Source organism: Stenella coeruleoalba (genome assembly GCF_951394435.1).
Source record: "Stenella coeruleoalba genome assembly, chromosome: 8".
Taxonomy (NCBI): Eukaryota; Metazoa; Chordata; class Mammalia; order Artiodactyla; family Delphinidae; genus Stenella; species Stenella coeruleoalba.
In genome coordinates, this window is record NC_137154.1 from 41612198 (window position 1) to 41631513 (window position 19316).

The window sequence follows — 19316 nt, forward strand, 5'->3', positions numbered from 1 at the left end:
TGACAGCTATCTTCCCTGGCACTGGGAGAAAGTTTATCTGCAGTAAGAAAAATTGTGCCACCACATAAAAACACAGCCAAGAGGTAAAGGATGGAAGGAGAGACAGAAGGTAAAAGAAGTGAATGGAAAAGATGGAGAGGAAAGGAGAAAGGGAGAGGAAGAAAGAAAGGGGGGGAGGGGGGGAGGGAAGGGGGCAGGGAGGGAGGGAGAGAGACAGAGAGAGAGAGAACTTTGTTCAAGTCCCTAGATCCATTTATACCTGAAGCTGGCCAGATCCACCCGTGGGCTTTCCAAATATAGGACTCAATAATTCTATTTTTTGCTTTAGTTAGACTTTGTTCCTGTCACTTGCAGTGGAAAGACTCCTGACTAATTTTGGAACAAAGAAAATAATTCTGCCTAGACTGTAAGATTCATTATCAGGCTAAAGAAACAGTACTTGTGACTAAACTGAGGTGGCTGACCAGCAGGGTGGCCATTAGTATTTAAGTGCCACTGAGGTAACAGAAAATCAGTTGACTTCAATACTATTTTAATTAGATGTCAGCTTTGGAGAAAGATTTTAAGGGATGTCAGAATGCTCTGTCCTAAGCCCTGACCTGCTCATCATTCTTACCAACTTCTTAGCTAAAGCCTTCTAAGGCTTGCTTGTCAAAACTGTGGATAATCCAAAATTAAGACTATGTGGATAGGTCATTCAGCGACAGAATCCAGATTCATGAATGGTTGACAGCTACCGTGATGGACCCAAATACGCTGGATTAAGTCTAATGGGGAATCATGTCAAAGCTTATGTCCTAGGACCAGTTTCACTAGTACAGGGAAAGGAGGGCGGCAAGCCTTCCCACCAAATCACAGGAATTTTTTGCTGGCTGCAAGCTCAGTGTGATTCCAGAGTAAAACACAGCTGCCAAAACAGCGAGCACAAGACCTGGCAAGCTTAACACAAACACGGTGTCCAGAACAAGGGAGATAATCATCCTGCCATGTTCCACCCTGATCAGAGCACATCTGGAGTCCAAGGTGCAAAGGAATAAGGAAGAGAGTCCCACAAAGAATGGTTGAAGAAACAGGGCATTTTCATCAGAAGAGAAGTCATAGTACCTGTTTCTTCACAAACATCTCAAGGGCTGACATATGGCCAGGGGGAAACCTAATCTGCTGGACTCCAGAGGACAGAACCCAGAGTGATGAGTGGAAGTTACATGGGAGGCAGTCTTTGGCAGCAGAGATGCACAACAAGGTTGCCTTAGCTCAGGCTCTGATCTGCGAGGGTTGTCACCTAGAGGAAGCTCACAGCTCTTCCCTCCCCACCACTCCTCGGCCAAGGCAGGGGAATGTCACCACTGTGTTGGCTCTGAGGACATGCCATTGGCCACTGTGTTGACAGAAACAGGATAGGGCAGTGATATGACCAAGTATGTGGGACTAGGAGGCTGGGGGTGAGGCTGGGAGAGATGGGGGTGGGGAAGCACATTCACAGAAAAGTGGCCACCTTTTGGCCACCTTCTCTTTGTGTCTCACCATCTTGCTTTTGAAAAAAAAGAAAAAGAAAGAAAGCATATAGATTCCTGGAATCCAGCCCTTTGTTGGGGTGGAGCCAGTGAAGATATATATATATATATTTTTTTTTTAAACTTTCCAAGTGATTCTTACACATAACTAGGTTTGGAAATCACACAAATGACTCCACAAAGAGCTGATTCCAGGGAAAGTCACTTTAATAACTGGTGTCTATGTCTGATGGATCAACAATCCCCTCTGCCCTATTCTCCATGTAATCAGAGTCAGTGTCTGAGGCTGGCAGCTCCTTCCCTTTGCTCTCTTGCCTGCTGTCCTTGTGCTCTTCACCTCTGAACCATCAACGATCCCGCTTCCCACCATGCATATGACTGCCGATCTCTTCGCTTCCAACAGCCTTCACCCTGGACCCGGACCATCTACGTGCCCTCAGCCTCCACCCAATGCCCCCAGGGCACTGAGTGAGCATCCTTTCTCTCTGCTGCCACCACATGGAGATCCTTGCCATCTGTCCCCATTCCTTGGCCTCACCTCCCTCTTGCAGAGGGAGAAATGTTTTCCCTTCCTTCCGTCCAGCTCCCTTAGAGGGAGATCTCACTTCTCTCTTTTAGAGGGGTTCTTGGGGTTTAAATGATACATTCACTTTTCGATAAATAATGATTCAGTGCCTGTGATGGCCACACGCTCTTTTGGGTGCTGGCAATAAAACGGCAAACAACAAAGGCAAAGTCCTTGCTCTCAGAAAGCTTGTATTCTAGCTCGAGGAGGCAGATGATAAAGATCATTTCAGAGAGTGGTTCAGGGTTATGAAGAAAATAAAACCAGGCAAAAGTAATGAGAAACATAAATTGGTGGTCAGATTTAAAGAAATAACATCTTTAAAGATGTTTAAAGAAATAACATCTGAGCTGAGACTCAAAAGACAAAGAGTGAGCCAAAGATCTGGGGGAGAGCATTCGAGGCATGGAGAAAAGCATATACAAAGGCCCTGGGGTGGGAATGGGCTCAGTGTGTTTGGAAAATTCAAAGGTCAGGGTTGCTGCTGTGAGGAGAAGGAGAAGAAAGAAAAGGAGGAAAAGAAAATGAAGAAGGAGAAGAAGAAAAGGAGGAAGGGGGGAAGACGAAGAGCATCAGAAGAGCTTCCTGTAGCACCCAGAATCCCCATTCAGTTCTTCCCGCCTGCCTGAGTCTGCCCACCTCCCCACACTCCCATCCCCCCCACACAATATTTTGGGCTCGCAGCCCTTCCCTGTCCTTCCCCCTCTCACCTAGTCTGTGTTTGCAAATATCTGAACCACAACTGTAGACAGGATTCAAGTTATTTCCCGTGGGTCTCCCAGACCTCAGCAAATCAGTGGATGTGAGCAGGCCCCTGTTTAAAGTTTCCCTCAACTTTTCATGGCAGTTTTGAATAGTCTGTGAAAGTTAGAAGCCTTGTCTATGTAGAGCTCACAAAGCTCTTCTTGTGGTGTTACCTAAATCCTTACCTTTCCTATCCTAGCCTCAACTCCAGCCCAGCCAAGACACCTAGTAAAAATGAGCTGGCTACCCACACAGAAAGCTTTACGTGACGTAGTGAGCTCTCTGCCACTGTAGGTGCTCCAGAGAGGTGCATATGACAGGAACCAGACACAACTGCACACCATCAGAGAAAAAACAGAGAAAGGAAATAATACTTGAGATCATATGGGCCACTTGCCACTGTATTCAATACACGCATGCATGTGCGAGTGTGACAGTCACGAGTTGTGACTCTGGGTTCCCCCTTAGTCCATCAGATAGTGAGTATTTCGTACTTGTCATGTCAGTGTTTAAGGACCAACAAACCAATGGTTTTATCTAGTATTCAACTGAGGAAACACTGGTCTCTTCCAATGCTGGGGGGAAAAATAGAAGTGCTGGACTTATTGAGAAATGTCAGTTTATTTCTATTCCCCACTAACAAAACTATCTGCTGGGGCACATAAATAAGGCTAGATTGAATCTAGTATCCATGTGATTGTTTATGTAAAATTGCAAAGGATTTTTAAGGAATAATTTTGACTTATGTGATTTTTGCTTTCCATAGTGCCTCTTGACTCTAACCCTCAAGTAATGTGGGACTCCTCTCTTGAAAAAGAATATATATATATATACACACACATATATATATTCAGTTAATAAGTATTAACTGAATCACTTTGCTGTATACCTGAAACTAACACAACATTGTAAATCAACTATACTTCAATTTAAAAATTTTTGATCTCAGCAAATTTAGTAAATTCCACAGCAGATTAAGAGCACTTATTTTAAACTAATCTTAATAAAACAATGCATGATCAATGGGATCTGATTTGGGGGAACTTATCTATTCACTAAGAGAATGAGAATGATAGTCTTCATTAAGACTTTAAAACTAAAAAAGAATGGGACTCCTCTGTAAAATTATTTCTTTCTCATTCTAAATGTATATCCCAGTGAGGTTTTTTCTTTTCTCTTAATTTCTTTCTTCTCCTTCCCCTCCTTTCTCTCCTCCTCCTTCTTCCCTCTCTTTTCCTTTTTTCTCTCCCTCTCTTGCATTTTCTTGCTTTATCCACTTCTTCCTTCATTCCTTCCCTTCCTTGCTGCTTCCTTGAGGAAGGGTGAGACAGAGGAAGAGGGTGAGACCGAGCAGGCTACTCGGACACACTGGCCCCTTATTTCTCCTCAGTATGAACCCTATCAACACACCACACACGCGCGTGTGTGCACACACACCTACATCAACACTCCTTCCCCATTTAGCAGGAATATCAACTCACGTGCTGTTGAAAAGACCCACCTAGACCACCTATCACGGAGAAAGAGAACATGAAACATTGTTTTTACATGACTATGCATTAAAACATGTGACAGAGACGGCTAACTGCCCCTCCAAATCCATTTTCACCTCATCCTTTTGAAAAATCCCTCCCCAAAGTTTTCACTGGGCATGTGGCTGCCCAGCTAAATGCTATCTTTCCCAGGCTCCCTTGCATCTAGGTGTGGCCATGGGACCAAATTCTTAGCAAAGGAGTGTGTTTGAATGTGCTAGCTGTGATTTCTGGGTCACATCAGTAAAAGAAAGCTGCTTGCCTCCACTTCTTTTCCCCTCTGCATGCTGACTGGAACTCAGATGTGTTGGTAGTGAGCTGGCTGTCACCATGCTGATGAGGACAACTCCCAAGAACAGTGCTGTCCAATAGAAATAAGCTCAAGCCAGGGGAAATTCATTTTAATTATTAACAAATAGCCGGTAGGAATAAATGTAAAACAAGTAAAATTAATTTTAACAATATATTTTATGTAGCCTCCTATATACAATTATAACTTCAACATGTAATCAATGTAAAATATTATTAATGAGAAGCTTATTCTTTTTTCATACTAATTATTCAACAACCAGTGTGCATCTTACGCTTACAGCACAACTCAGTTTGGACGAGCCACATTTCAGGTACTGTGACTTGTCACTCTGTGACTGCAGAGCGCTAGAAGATGGTAGAGCAACAAGATGGAAGGAACCTGGGGTACTGATTGACCTTGTGGAACAAGCCACCCATCATCTTGGATTTCCCATTTATCTCTTGTTTAAAACACTGTATTTTGGGGTCTCTTTGTAACATGAGCTTAGCCTGTATCCTGACTAATACAAGATGGTGTTTTTTTTTTTTCCCTGCAGAAATTGGTATCGACCTACATCTGACATTCTGTATAACAAGCTAATGGCATGTTTGTAAACATATCAGCCATTATAGCCCATTGTTCCAGTTGAGTCAGCCAGCTGGAATGGAACAACTTAACTGTGTATGGGAAGTACTCAAGTTTTAAACCTTGAAAAGTTCCAACTTTTATGCTTTCATTTTATTGTATGTTCTGTTTATTTTTGGTTTCATAAAACTCAAAGCAACAATCCCCACAACTATTAAGCATGTAGATATGCATGCATCTTTTAATTTTTATTATCTATTTGAACTAAATACTTATGAAAAGGGAGCACAAGTTAAAAAATTAAAGTTACCTAATAAAAAAAGAAAAGAGGAGAGGTGGGGGGTCACTGATAATTAATTACAGTTAATGATCAGCAGTGCTTAATTAAAAAAAAAACACTAGATAAGAAATAGTTTATTTAAAAGACCTTATCCAGCCTAAATTTTTCAGATTCTACATGTATACTTTTCAAACATATAATTTTACAGGCATATAATATCTGCATATAAAAACAAAACAACAGTCAAATTAGGGTTTTTTATTTTCAATTTGTTTCTGTTTCCCCACAAACAAAAGGAATTGGCTAAAGATTGGCAAGGTTCTTCGTGTTTCTAAATTAATCTTCTGGTTTATGGGGAAATGCAACACTGAAGTCTATAAAAAGAAAATGTAAATACGGACCCATCACTTCATATTTTGTGTCCCAAGATATGTCAATTATTATTTTTTAAAAAAAAATTTATTTTATTTTTGGCTGCATTGGGTCTCCATTGCTGCGCGCGGGCTTTTCTTTAGTTGCAGCAAGCAGGGGCTTCTCATTGCGGTGGCTTCTCTTGTTGCGGAGCATGGGCTCTAAGCACATGGGCTCAGTAGTTGTGGCTCACGGGCTCAGTAGTTGTGGCTCACGGGCTCTAAAGCACAGGCTCAGTAGTTGTGGAGCATGGGCTTAGTTGCTCCGTGGCATGTGGGATCTTCCCAGACCAGGGACGGAACCCGTGTCCCCTGCATTGGCAGGTGGATTCTTAACCATTGCGCCACCAGGGAAGCCCTGTCAGTTATTATCTTGATTTGCTATTGCTGTTTTCCTTCAACAAAGACTCAACATCTAGAAGGCTGAGGGTAGCTGGGTGAATTCAATCTACTCCTAATTTATTTTATTGAGTCAGTGTAGAAGATTGGTTAAGAGCAGAGATTTAGGAGTTAGACATCCCTAAGTTTGTATCCTGACTCCACTGATTACAGCTGTGTGACCATGGGCAAGTTACTAAACCTCTCTGAGATTTAGTGTCCTCATCTATAAAATAAAAATAATAAACTGCCCCAAAGTACTGGAAGGAATAAGTGAGATGCGTAGGAAGTACTTAACACAATATCTCATCCAGTGCTAGCTGCCAAGTATTTTTCTATTTCCAAAATAAATAATGATCTCATAACATTACATATATGTGTGTGTGTATGTGTGTGTATATATATATATATCCTACTGTATGACAGTTTCTTTTGACATGGATTATTTCTAATTCTCATAGCTATGCTGTGGGCGGTGGGAGAAGCAGCCTCATTTTACAGTTGGAGCAACTGTAGCTCAGAGAGGTAAAGCTGCCTGCCTGAGGTCACACAGTGAATGTGTGACTGAGCTGAAGTGGAAACAGACCCAGCCAACATCAAAGCCTGTGTTCATTCTACCAGGAGGAGATGGGACACTCTGGAACACACATTCTTATGGCAGTGTGAGCCCCAAAGAGAGACAAAAAGAAGGCAAAGCAGCTTTGGAGTTCTCCAAACCTCCCGGTTTAGAATAAATCCCTCAGTTATGCTTGAAGTTGGACAAGTTTTTGTAATCTCAACTGGACATTCTTTTCCCATCAAGTTCCTTGAAATTTCCCTTTAAAGAGCATCTAGGAAAAGCCACTCTCATTAGCCAGGGTCTGGCTTTATTTTCCTAATAAACAGACCTTTGGACAGACAAAAGAGCCTCTTTTATTTTCAATCAATCCTTGAACATTTCAGCTGATTTTCTTCTATTTGGCTTGAAATTGGGATCTGGGAATGGCTGGTCCTGCAAATTGTCCTCTTATAAGGGAAGCCCCTTGAGAATCCTCAACTTGTTATTTTTAATCACTGTAATCTCTTTTTCAAAGGAGGCCATGGTCAGAAACAGAGCAGGCCTTTCAGAGCTTTCTAAAGCACAATTATTGCAGAGGGAGGGGTATTGGGGGGAAGAGGGAGGGAGAGTAGAGAGATGTGGTGGGAGAGAGAAGGCAGTCAATATAGTACTAACAACTTGGAAAAAGGCTGAATCATCATCTCAACTGGATCCTGGCTGTTGAGAAGAAACCCCATGTTTCAATATATTTCTTAATAGTGACCATTTTATTCCAGTCTAGAATACCTAAAGGATATGCTGGGGTGGGGGGCATGGAGAGCAGAAGCTCTTTGGGGATGAACTAGAATACTGAGGACAAAGGTTTGCGGCAGGAAAACAAGCCATTGATTCCAACGATTGTGAGGGGCCCTAATTCAGGAAAAAATAAAACAGCAAACAGAACACCAGGGGAATGTTAATTTCCACAGCCCTAAGTCAGAATGTATTAGATTTACTTCTAATGTAACTATGCTAAGAAAGTATAAGCCAACAGAAAATGTCACAAACTAGGCCAGTGCCCTTTTCTTCCTAACTTTGAGTGGCAGAATCAGGTTTGCTAATCGCAGAGAATTTACTCAGAGGACCTTAGCATGGTTCCTGTAAGATCTTTCGTTCAGGATCTCTTAGTCACCAGAAAGCAGATAAGATGATTGCCCACCAATGGCCTGAGTCGGATGTCACAGTCCAAAGGCTAACTTTTTAGGCTGGAATAACCTGTAAGGTGAAAGCCTAGTGTTCCCCTCCCTACTAGCCCCAGTTTCCACCTGCTGGCAGTGGATAGATACTTGGGCAGTCATGGAACCTCTCTGTCAATGTGAATCCCAGATGCATCTCTGTCTCAGTGCTTAGACAAACTGGGAGGATTCAAGTGGGAAAAGAAACCCAGAAGGACTCGTGGCCTGCACAGCAGACTAGCCTGAATTACCCAAAAAAGAAATCCTCCCAGGACTTCCCTGGCGGTCCAGTGGTTAAGACTGTGACTCCCCACTTCCACTGCAGGGGGCACAGGTTCAATCCCTGGTCGGGGAATTAAGATCCCACTTGCCATGCAGCGCAACCAAAAAATTTAAAAAAGGAAAAAAGAAATCCTCCTGGTCCTAAACGAGGAATAGTCTAAGGCAAGCCTCATGATATGGAGAAATTATTCATTCATTCATTCAATTTCATGAGGACCGAGGTAACTGGCATTCACTGGTAGACTGGCTGAAAGGAGTGCTGAATAAACCTTTTTAAACGCACGCACACACACACACACACACACACACACACACCCAGAAACCAATCTGACCAGGCACATCCCTCCATTATTAAACCATTAGGGCCCCATAGCCAACTCAAACTAGCACATACTGGGGGCCCGCTGTAGCTCAGGCATGCTCATCTTTAGGCACTCATTCACTCCCTGCAACCGCCCAGGGTGGTTGGATAATGAGCTGTTTTCAATAGCTGGGAAACACGTTCAGAGAAATTAAAGGACTTGCACAAGGTCACACAGCTACTAAACCCTGGTCCACCTGACTCCAGAGCCACCTCTTTCCCTGCCACGTGGAGCTGGGACAGTTTTCCTAGGGAACCCAGGCCCTCGGGTTGGGGGAGGGCTGAAGAGGCCAGCGGGGTTACGCCCACTTCCCTCCAGTCCACGGAGAGGACTGGCTGCTTCCCAGCTCGGAGGAGAGGCTGCGGCCGCTCGTAGGTTCGGCTCTCAGGGCAGCCCGGCCAACCCGCCGCCAGCTCCCCGGGGCTGGGCCGGGTGCCCTCCACCCCACCCCCACCCTGCCCGTCTCCGCGGAGTACCCAGCATCCCGCCGACCCGTGCCGGCTTGCAGGGGTTGCCGGCCAGCTGCTGAGCGCATCCACGTGCAGGCTATGCCGGGAAGCCCGCTCTGGGTAGCTCCAGGTGGAGAAAGTCGGGAACACGAACGCGGGAAAACGGAGGAAGCGTTCTGAGAAGGTTCTGGTCTCCTGTGTGGCCCGGGCGCCCGCTGACACTGCCCCAAACTTTCTCCAGTATTGTTCCCATTGCTTCTTCCCGAGATGCTTAGGAACCGGGCAAGTGGGGATGGAAGAGCACCCCACTCGGTGCCCCAAAGCCCCTCTCTTCCTGCTTGACCCTAGAATTGACTTTTGAAGGGGCAGGGGTGAAGGGACACGCGCCCTGTCACTCCCCGCCCGCGGGGCCCCGGTGAGGCCAGGCAGGCTTCTTTCCCTGCCCGACATCCTGGCTCGCGACTGGAGAAGGGCAGCTGCAGCATGGGGAAAAGATGTCTGGGGAGATGACCCGGCTGAAGAGAGGGGCGGTGGGCCCTGGGGATGGCGTAAGTGATCTTCAGGTCTGTGCGGGTCGAGCTGCCTGTCCTGCTTGGGAGGCGCTCACTTGCTTGGACATCCCCTCTCTGCGCTCCCGAAAGCCGGCTCTCAGCTGAGGAGCGTAGGAACGGCATCCCTGGGGCACTGAGACTTGGGGTTGCGGGAGCCAAGGTCCCGGCCCCCAGGGAGCAGGCCTCGGGAATCCGGGCTTCCCTTCCGTTTTCATCGGATTCCCTTTCCCTGTCCAAAACTACCTAGAGCTCCCTGTCCACTGGGAGCCTGTCCTAGAAATCCAGGGTCTTCTCCCTCGCCTGGAACCATCGGAGAATAATTTGGAGTTCTTTTCAGGGACCCTTCCGAAAAGCATCTGGCTCTTCTCCCCTCCTCCTCGTGCCCTGGGACCAGCTAAGGTAGAAACCGAAGTCCCTTCTCCTGTAGGGATCTGTCCGGGGAAGCTGGAGTGACCATCCAACTGGGGACCGGTCAGCGAGAAGCTGGTTTCCTTTCTTTCAGGGATGGGAGTGGGGAAAGCCGGAGTCACCACCTTGCCTGGGACCCGACTAAGAGAAGCCAGGGTCCGCTCCACTCCAGAGACGGATCTGGAGAAAGGCGAGTCTCCACTTCTCTCCTGGAGCCGGCGGGGGAAGAAGCCAGGTTCCCTCCCAGCCAGGCCAGAGTGACGCGTCGCTCCGCTACAGCCCATGCCCGGGAACCGCGCGTCAGACGTGGGGGCTGCATCTCCTGGCTGTGGCCCGCGACGGCCCGGACACTGGCTCGGGTCTAAAAGGGCTGAGGGCATCCAGGACAGAAGGGCCCTTACCGGGCTGTGCCCGCACTGTGCGCCTGAGAACCGTGCGCCCTCCTCCCGCACCGCGCGGTCGGCGCCCTCCGGGGGCCGGGTCCCGCGCCCTCAACGCCACGCAGGGCCACTTACCGCGGTAGCTGGTTCCCGGCTTGTAGAAGTCAGGGTCGCCCTCCACACGGAGGCTGAACTCGGTGTAGCCCTCGCGCCGCGTGCCCTGGACGCGCAGGATGCGGCTGCAGTAGCCCTCCGACTTGGGCACTTTGTCCAGAGTCTCGTCGGAGAAGGCCAGCGCCGCGGCCAGAGGCAGCGCCAGGGCCAGCAGCGCTGGACTCCGGCTCAGTCTCAGGGACGCCGCGGATAGCCTCATCCTCGCGGGCCCCCAACTTTGTGCCTCGCCGCCGGCTCGCCACGCGACTCCTGCTCGAAGTGGTCCCCGCGGAAGCGCGACCTGGCAGAGCCCGGGCGGGGAGCGGAGCTCGGAGCCGGCGCTGGCGACCAGGAGACCTTGCCGCCTCGGCTTGGCGGCTGCCGAGCTGCGCTGCGCTGAGCTAAGCCGAGCAAGCCGAGCAGCGCGAGGAAGGGAGGGCGGCGGAGGAGGAGGAGGAAGAGGAGGAGGAAGAGGGAGGGCTGATTTTGCCCAGATCCCCGAGCGCAGCGCTGTTTTGTTTCCGCGCTGGCGATTAGCGGCGGGGCCGTGTTTATTTTGCGACGCTGGATTCCCAGGGTCTGGCGAGGAAATCATAGGGTACAGGGACACTGCGGACTCTGTCCCACCACCAAGGAGGCTGCTGCCCCAACCCCCTGGACCCTGTGGAGGAGGGTGCTCCAAGGAGGGAAAGACTGAGAACTTTTGCTGCACACCTACTCTGTGTCTGGCAATATTCTGGGCGGTTTACTTACTATATCTGCTCACATTTTCCACTCTCGCTTCACACAATAAACGTGACATTACTTTCACTCATTTTATAGATGAGCAAACTGAGGCTTTCGGCCAGTTAAGGCAGGGTCAGATGCCATGGCTATCTGACTCTATTGCCCTTCTCTGACCTGGAACAGGTCAGACTGGAGGATGGAAAGAACAGAATGATTCATCCATTGGGCCCAGTAGGCACAGTGCTATGGCCTGTAATACCTTCGGAGATTCCTGAAAATGTTTTCTTTAAAATCAGAAGGAAAAAAAAAAAACTTTAGGTCCAATAAAATATTTCACTATATAATATTTATTAATATATTTGTCTTTATACCTACAGAGTCATAAAATATAATGTTTACTGTTGTTTTATGAAGGGAGGAGCCCACGAAGACAAAAGTGCCTAAAGCCCATGGGAGTCCTCATAGAGCCCTGGAAAGGGGTTTTGAAAGTTTCAGAGAAAAGCCTGTGTTTTCTTGGCTTAGATTTTAGTTCAGGTTCCCAGTCCCCAGTGACAGATGTTTGGAGAGGAGATGAACCTAAGGGCTCACTGGGCAGAGCCTCAGGCTCAACCCCAAAGCCAGACGGGAGAAGGCCAGGTGCAGGAATCTCTCCCACTGTTCCCCTGGGCACCGACTCGAATCAAACATTAGTGCTGTCGCTCACCCACTGTGAGACTTGAGCAGGTTATTTAAGCTCTCCAAGCTTCAGTTTCATGCTCAGAAAGGGTGCATGTGTGCCTCTGGGCTAATACACCCTTCCTCTAGAGGATGCTAGAGTTAAATGAAATGACCCATGTAAAATACTGGGCCTGGTCTCCAGTGTCTCCCCACCCCCACCCCCAAGCTCAACGGGTGGGTCGGGCTGGCCCTGGGTAGCACAGTAACGGAGACCAAGCCCACTTTGGGGATGCCTTAATGCCTCTGCCTCCCCTCAGTGTGCACAAGCATCCCAAGTGCTCTCAGAAGCTTCGGTTACTGCACCCCCTCCTTCCCCTGGACTGTCAACACGCTTCAAGAGCCTGCATTTAAAAAGCAATCTCCTTTGCTTTCCTTTGACGTCACGAACAAACAGCCCAGAGGAGCCATCTGCATAGGAGGCCTCCATTCCTCCTCGCCTGCCCTCAGTCCTTGTGCTGGGACTCTCACTGCCACTATTAACTGGGCGCCTTCTCTCAGAGGTCCTCTGACAGTGCCCCTTTGCAGAAGGCAATTATGCTCTTTTCTTGGCCTGACCCTCCTCGACGGTCAGCGGCACCTGCTCCAGCTACCAGCTTTCCTTTATGGAGGTGACATTCAGAGAGATTCACCTCTGTGTCCTGAGTGAATTATCTGCAGTATGACCAGACTGGCTCAGGGCTCACATAGACTCCATGGTGCACAGTCCCATGCATCCAGCAAGCTTTCCTTGAGTATAGATTTGGGGCCAAGTCTGTGCTGAGTAGTGGGTACCAGAGGGAACAAACATTCATTCATTCATTCATTCATTCATGTCCAATGCCCTCCATGTGCTCAGCACTGGGACGCTGGACAAATAAACTACTTGCCTTAGTGGATCTTACAATCTGGGGCAGAGGCAAATATTAAATACATAGTTACACGAATCTTTTCCAATCATAACGGTGATATATATGCTACAAACTAAGCTGTTCATGAGAGTGTACCCGATCTTATCTCAGAGGACAGGAAACTAGAGATAAATAAAATGTGGCTCCTGTCTTCACGGAGCTTATTTTACATCCAATAGCTCAATTATGTGTTCTTGAAAGTCTTTTCATCTAAATCAGCGTATTCAAATCTAACAGGGAGGTGGGCAGAACACAGCAGGGAGGGACAGAATAGTTAATTCCTCATTCAACATTGACAGGAAAACCATGTGATGTAGGAGGCCCCCTCCTCTCTGCTATTTTCCAGATAAGGAACCTATAAAATTTACCTGTCTGGGTGCCACAGCTAGTAAGGGGAGAAAGAACCAGGATTCAAAACAGTCCACCAACACTAAAATAGGGTTCTTCCCTCTACGCAGTGGTGACCCCACCATCTGGGCCATGACAGCCCATGGATCTGTAATCCCACTACCGGAGTTAAACTTCCCTAACCCAGCTCTACTGTCACATCAGAATGCTGCTTTCTCTCCACACATCCAATCCGTCACGAAATCACCAGCTTCCAACTCCTTGAATCTGTTCACTTCTCCCCAACTCCTCTGCCACCACATCAGCCTGAGTTGTCATCATCTCTCAGCCTCCTAATTGGGCTGCCCACATCTACTCTTACTCTCCCTCCAATCTATCTTCTGAGCTGAAGACTGAGTGATCCTTTTTAAAATGCAGATTTGAATGTCAATCCCGAGGTTAAAATCCTTTTTCAGTGGCTTTTCAGAGCTCTCAGAACAAAGAATCTTTAACATGGCCTCTGAGGTCCTGTTTGACCCGCCTTTGAAGACCATGTACCCCTTTTCTCATGGGCTCCGGCCACCACGGCTTTTCCATTTTATGAACTTTTGCCTGTGTGGTTCTCTCTGCCTGGAATCCAGTGCTTTCGTCTCTGCCAACCCCCATCCTCTTCCAGCCAACTCCTATGCACCCTTCAGATCTCAGTGCAAAACTGCTTCCCCAGAGAAGTCCTTCCTGATTTCCAAGAATAGGTCCTGCCTCTCTTTATATGCTCTCCTGGAACTTGATATCTTTCTCTTAATATTCTCAAGATTTATAACTACCTATTCACTTTTATGTCTGATTTTTACATTTTGTATTTGTTCAGTGTCTGTCTCCATCACTAGATTCCAAGCTCCATAAGGGGAGGGACTGTCTCTGGGGATCACCACTGTATCCTCCACGCATATCATGGTGCCTGGCTCCATAAGTATCTGTTCTATGAATAAAACGTCTTTAACAGCCTCCCAGGACCCTCTGATGCAGCCCAAGTTCTTCAAGTGACCTTCAAGGCCCTCTATGATGTGGTCATACATCCCAGACTGAGCTCCCAGTGCTTCCCAGCTGGGTTCCCTGTGTCCCGCACTTTCATACTTGACTTGGCACCTTTGCTTATAGCTTTCCCATCACCTAGGATGTCCTCCCTCCTTCTGCCCATTTAAATTCTCTTCTCCTCCGTGGGATGAGATCTTGCAGTCTCTCCTCTGGACTTCAGTAGAACTTGTGAGAAGAAAGTTTCTTATTTTGACTATTGTGTTTGGTGGACTGTCATGAACTGTCTTGTATGTCTGTGTCTCATATCCTTAGTAATGAATCCAGTTTACTTTGTTTAACTTCCCGTTCAGATGTTTTGTTTTGTTGTAAAATACACCGGACTTCAAGAAATCTCTTTCCAGTTTTGTAGCCTAAGGCAGAGCTAATGTTAGTTGCTAGGGTGTTGCTAGGGAAAGTCATTTAGCCAGGGCAGATAATTAACTTTATCAGTGTGTGTGGGTAGGTCACAGAAGAGAAGACCTGGGGGCTCCACTTCTCTAAGAAAAAAAAAATTCCTTTGATTGGTAAGAGGTGAGATCAGCCTCTTTTTTTTTTTTTGGTGGTTGTTTTTGTTGTTGTTGTTCTTTTAAGAGAGAAGGGAAAAAGAAGTTTCTAGATTATTGTTTTTGAGTATGGTCATTGAAACACAAGCATCAGATATTTGCCTCAAATGCAAATTCCAAAACCCCATCCAAGACCTATTGAATCTGCACTTTGAACAAATTCAAACTACAGTTTAGGGAACCGCAGCTTATAATTCAGACTTGAGGTGCAAGGCTTCCGTCTGGCTTTCCCACTTTTTGGCTGTGAAGCTGAGAGGTCTTGGGAGCTCACAGGTGCTGTCTAAAGTGTTATGTACAAAATTGGGAACAGTAATACCCATCCTGCCTACCTCCTGGGGGTCTGAGAAATAAACAAGTAATTGAGATAACAATTTGTAAACTTCAGTGATTCACCAAAAAAAAAACTAGTTAGCATTGTTACTCTTATTTTATTAATTTAGAACAAGAATCCAGAAATGTTACGTCTTTGTTTCCATAACTCAGAGTTGTACTCCGAAGTTTTATGGGAAGGGGTTTTTAGAAAAAGAAAGCAGATGGACAATGAATGAAGTCGAATTGCACTGAACAATCTATCTGTGATCTGCCTGGAAGCTGTCCGCCAGGGACCCAGTAAGCTCTGAGACTAAGTTATGGAAGGTGAATATAAAAGTACAATTTTTAAGAATTCTAAAAGCAAAAGACATTAATTAAGTGAAGAGATATTATATTATATTCTAGGCATTGGCCAAATCATATATAATCACACTACCTTTGGAATTCTGAAACTGATTGGGTCCATCCTACAACTCCACCCAAGGCATGAGTTCCTCCATTCACCTCATCTCTCCAGTCCTTTGGTCTCCATTCAGTTTTACCCTTCCCTCTACTCTCTGGAGCATTTCTCTACCTATTTTACACTGCCTCACCCAGATCAGCATCCTAGAATAGCCTTCAAAAGTCCCTCTTACCTGAAAGCTCACGGCACCCAATTTACACTCCTTCATCCTCCCTCATCCTACTTCCTTCATCTATAACCTCACGTCACTCCCTGCAGCCACAAAGAACTCTGCAAGTGGCTCACTGGCTTCCTGCCCATCCTAACTCATGCTGCAGTCTTGGGAGACTAGAGAGTCTGTACTGATACTCAGCCATCCCTCTAACCTCCTCTATTCCAGAGAGCTTGGGTCCTTCCATATCAGCAGCCCTCCCCTGCAGAAACCATCCTCAGCTTTGGAAATACTGGCTCCCAATGGTCCTCTCTCATTCTACTCCCAGCTGTCCCACTGCCTCACCCCCTTGCATTGACCCCTGTGTCATTGAGACCTGCAATTGCTTAGTCAGTTCGGATTTTCCCAGCCCATCTTGTCAGTTCCTTCCCCACCCAGTTTGGACACTATGCTTAACCATTTGAACCATATCCTCACAAACACTCTTCATTAGGTCGCCTCTTTTATTTTGCTACCTCCTCTCTAACTAACCCCCAACCCTAGATCAACTAAGCAGAACAATGGAACTATCCCGACTTCTGACTTCTGCTGCAGAAAACCTGGTAACTGCCAACTGCATTACTACAAACTCTCACCGCTGTGGCCTCTCCCGTTGCGGAGCACAGGCTCCGGAGGCGCAGGCTCAGCGGCCATGGCTCATGGGCCCAGCCGCTCCGCGGCATGTGGGATCCTCCCGGACCGGGGCCCGAACCCGTGTCCCCTGCATCAGCAGGCGGACTCTCAAACACTGCGCCACCAGGGAAGCCCTCTCCTGCTCTTATGTAGTCCAGTTTCCCTTCCTGTCCGCGTCCTCAGCCTGCAGACCTGGGGAGTCTCCCCCATCCTGGGATGGGAGCGGGAGGGGGGGACTGGGGTTGAGGTGGCACTGGGCATGACACTGGACCTTTCCCCTCCCTCCTCGCCCTCTCCAGCTGTTCTCTCACTATGCTTCAGAGGCAGACTTTTGAAAGAGTTGTTCTCCCTTGTTGTCTTTGCCCCCTCAGTTTCCGTTCGTTTTTCCTTGCAGTAAACTTTGGGAACAGTTCACGAGTCTTTATTGAAACTGCTCCAACAAAGGTCACCTAAGACCTCGTAATCGTCATAGCCACTGTGTGAACTGAAATAGACAAAAGCCATCCGTAAGGTCCCTGTCATTGCACAGCTGAAAGGAAGCTCACCACTGGAAGAAGTGAAGAATTGAGCAGTGGGAGCATCTTCTAAGATGTAGACCTGGTCCCAGACTGGAGATGTCTCAGTCTCCCTGCTTTGGGTTTATAGATTAGAGAGAGCATCGTGTCTGAATGCCATACAGCCTATGCCAGGTACAGATATGGACAGCTCCCAAGAACAAGCTCTTGCAAATCCAGCCATGTCCAGAATGTGGACACAGCCCACATTTCCCCTGTGGTTTGCTTGCTATTAATCTAGCAACCCCGACCAAACGCAGCCACCTTTATGAAATTCTGGAACTTCACCACATGACCATGGCACACTACTGCCACCCAGTGACAGTAAACTGAACACGCAGTAATATTCAGTAAGGCACTCTCCAGGCACTCTTAAGGTCACCTCCTTGGGCCTATTATAGACTAGATTGTTTGTTCTTTGAAAAAGAGTCACTGAGTTTTCCACTGTGTTTAGAATACAGTGTCTGAAGGAAATATGTATTTAATGAATTTTTGTGATATTCAATCCTTTCATTCAACAAACATTTATTGATAAACTAGGAGGCAAGTTTTACAGAGACAAGACATAATTCCTGCCTTCAAAAAGCTGCAGAGAGAGATAAAGCAGATATTTGTAAGTTGAAAAATCAGATAGTATTAATGAAAGCACAGAGCAGAGTGACTAATTCTGCTTGGGTGAGGGCCCAGGAAAAGGTAACATTTGAAAAGGCACTCAACACCTTCTTGAAAGACAGATAAGAACTTGCCAAGTGGAAAAGGGGAATAGGTATTCTAGCAGGGGGAATAGCTAGTACAAAGGCAGAGAGGTGTGAAAAGGCAGGATGTGTCCTTGAGGTGATAGAATGACCTTTTCAGTGGCACCATATAAAGATGAACTGTCAGTGATGAGTCTGGGGGCACGGATATATGCTAAAAGGCTTTAACAGCAGTCCAGAGGAGGGCCATGCATTAAAGGCTCAAGAGGAAGGAATGACCTGGAGTGTTGTTGAGGAAGTAGGGTGAATAGGGCTCCATGCACGGGGGTGTGCAGGAGGGGAGAAGGGAGTCAACGATGACTTTGAGCGCTCTCACATGAGCCATGGGGGTGAGGGGTATCACTGGTGGTATAACTTCCTGAGATAATGAACTCAAGAAGAGAAGCCATGGGCGATGGTGTGAGATGATATACATTCAATTGTGGGTATGTTTCCATGTGCTGCAAATAAAAAAAGGCCTTCTTTGCCTTCCACTTATGTGTGGCCCAAGTTTTGCACCTCTCCAATCTGGAAAATATAACTGCTGAAGTGTCAGGTTTACGGATTGTGCTGTGGCTTTAAATAAGCTGCATCCAACTGTTACTTCATATACACAACCCAAAGAGCTAGGACCTGTAAAAAAAAAAAAAAAAAAAGTCCCCAGGACATAATTCAGCTCCCAAATTATTTCTCTTAGAAAATTGGAACCAAGTCTGTTGGTCTGAGCATTAAGAGGGAGTAAGAATAAAATACATTTTATTCATTTATCAGATTGTGGCGACATTGACAATTCTGAGGCCTTTATTGAGTCCCTAAAGGACAGGAGGGCACACCTCTTACCTCTAAAGGGCCGTAATAATCACAGCAGACAGTCGTAACATGATTACTATGAGCCAGGGAGTGGTGATCTAAATGCTTCACATGTATAGACTCATGTAATCCTCATAACAACCTGGATAATTTTATTACCCCCATTTTGCAGATGAGTAAACTGAGGCACAGAGAGATTAGGCGACTAGCTTGCCCAAGGTCACAATCTATTTGAGAGCCCATGAAGATCTACAAGAGACATTTCAGGGCCAATTAAGAACCAAGACAAATGGTCTCTGTGTTCCTTGCCCAGTGGGAGAAATTCCCACAGGCTTGAGGGGTCCAAAAGTTTCAGGGAAACAGTGAGACCTGGTGGAGGGGTCAGATTTGTAGAGATGAGGGAGAAAGGCACCCTGAGTAGCACTGACTGTAAGAGCATGGAACAGTGGCGGAGTAATGAGGGGGCTACCTCGTCTGGAGCAGAAGGTTTGTGGCAGGGAATCACGGGGGAAGCTGCTGTGACAAGAGCAGAATTGTGATGAGCCTGTAGTATCGGAGTTTCTCCTGAGAAGTTTCAAATGTGAAATGAGTTTTCGTTGTCAGCCCAGTGCACTTAATACAGTGGTACAAGAGCCAGAATACAGAGTGCGTTCACTCCTCAAGCTCCATTAACTCGTTAAACTTACATT

The 19316-nt window shown here is 46.8% G+C and overlaps 1 protein-coding gene across 2 annotated transcripts in view; it reads right to left on the reverse strand.

Moving 5' to 3' along the window:
- Positions 1-19316, reverse strand: part of SPON1 (spondin 1) — a 312023-nt gene that overhangs the window by 263922 nt on the left and 28785 nt on the right. Inside the window, exon 1 of one of the 2 annotated variants that reach the window (XM_079928891.1) lies at positions 10620-11122. The exons of the other annotated variant lie outside the window; for it this stretch is intronic. Within the exon in view, the coding sequence (XP_079785017.1) occupies positions 10620-10857 (238 nt within the window). The 5' untranslated portion in view covers positions 10858-11122. Of the gene's footprint in view, positions 1-10619; positions 11123-19316 lie in introns of those variants that run through there. 2 annotated transcript variants of the gene reach the window in all.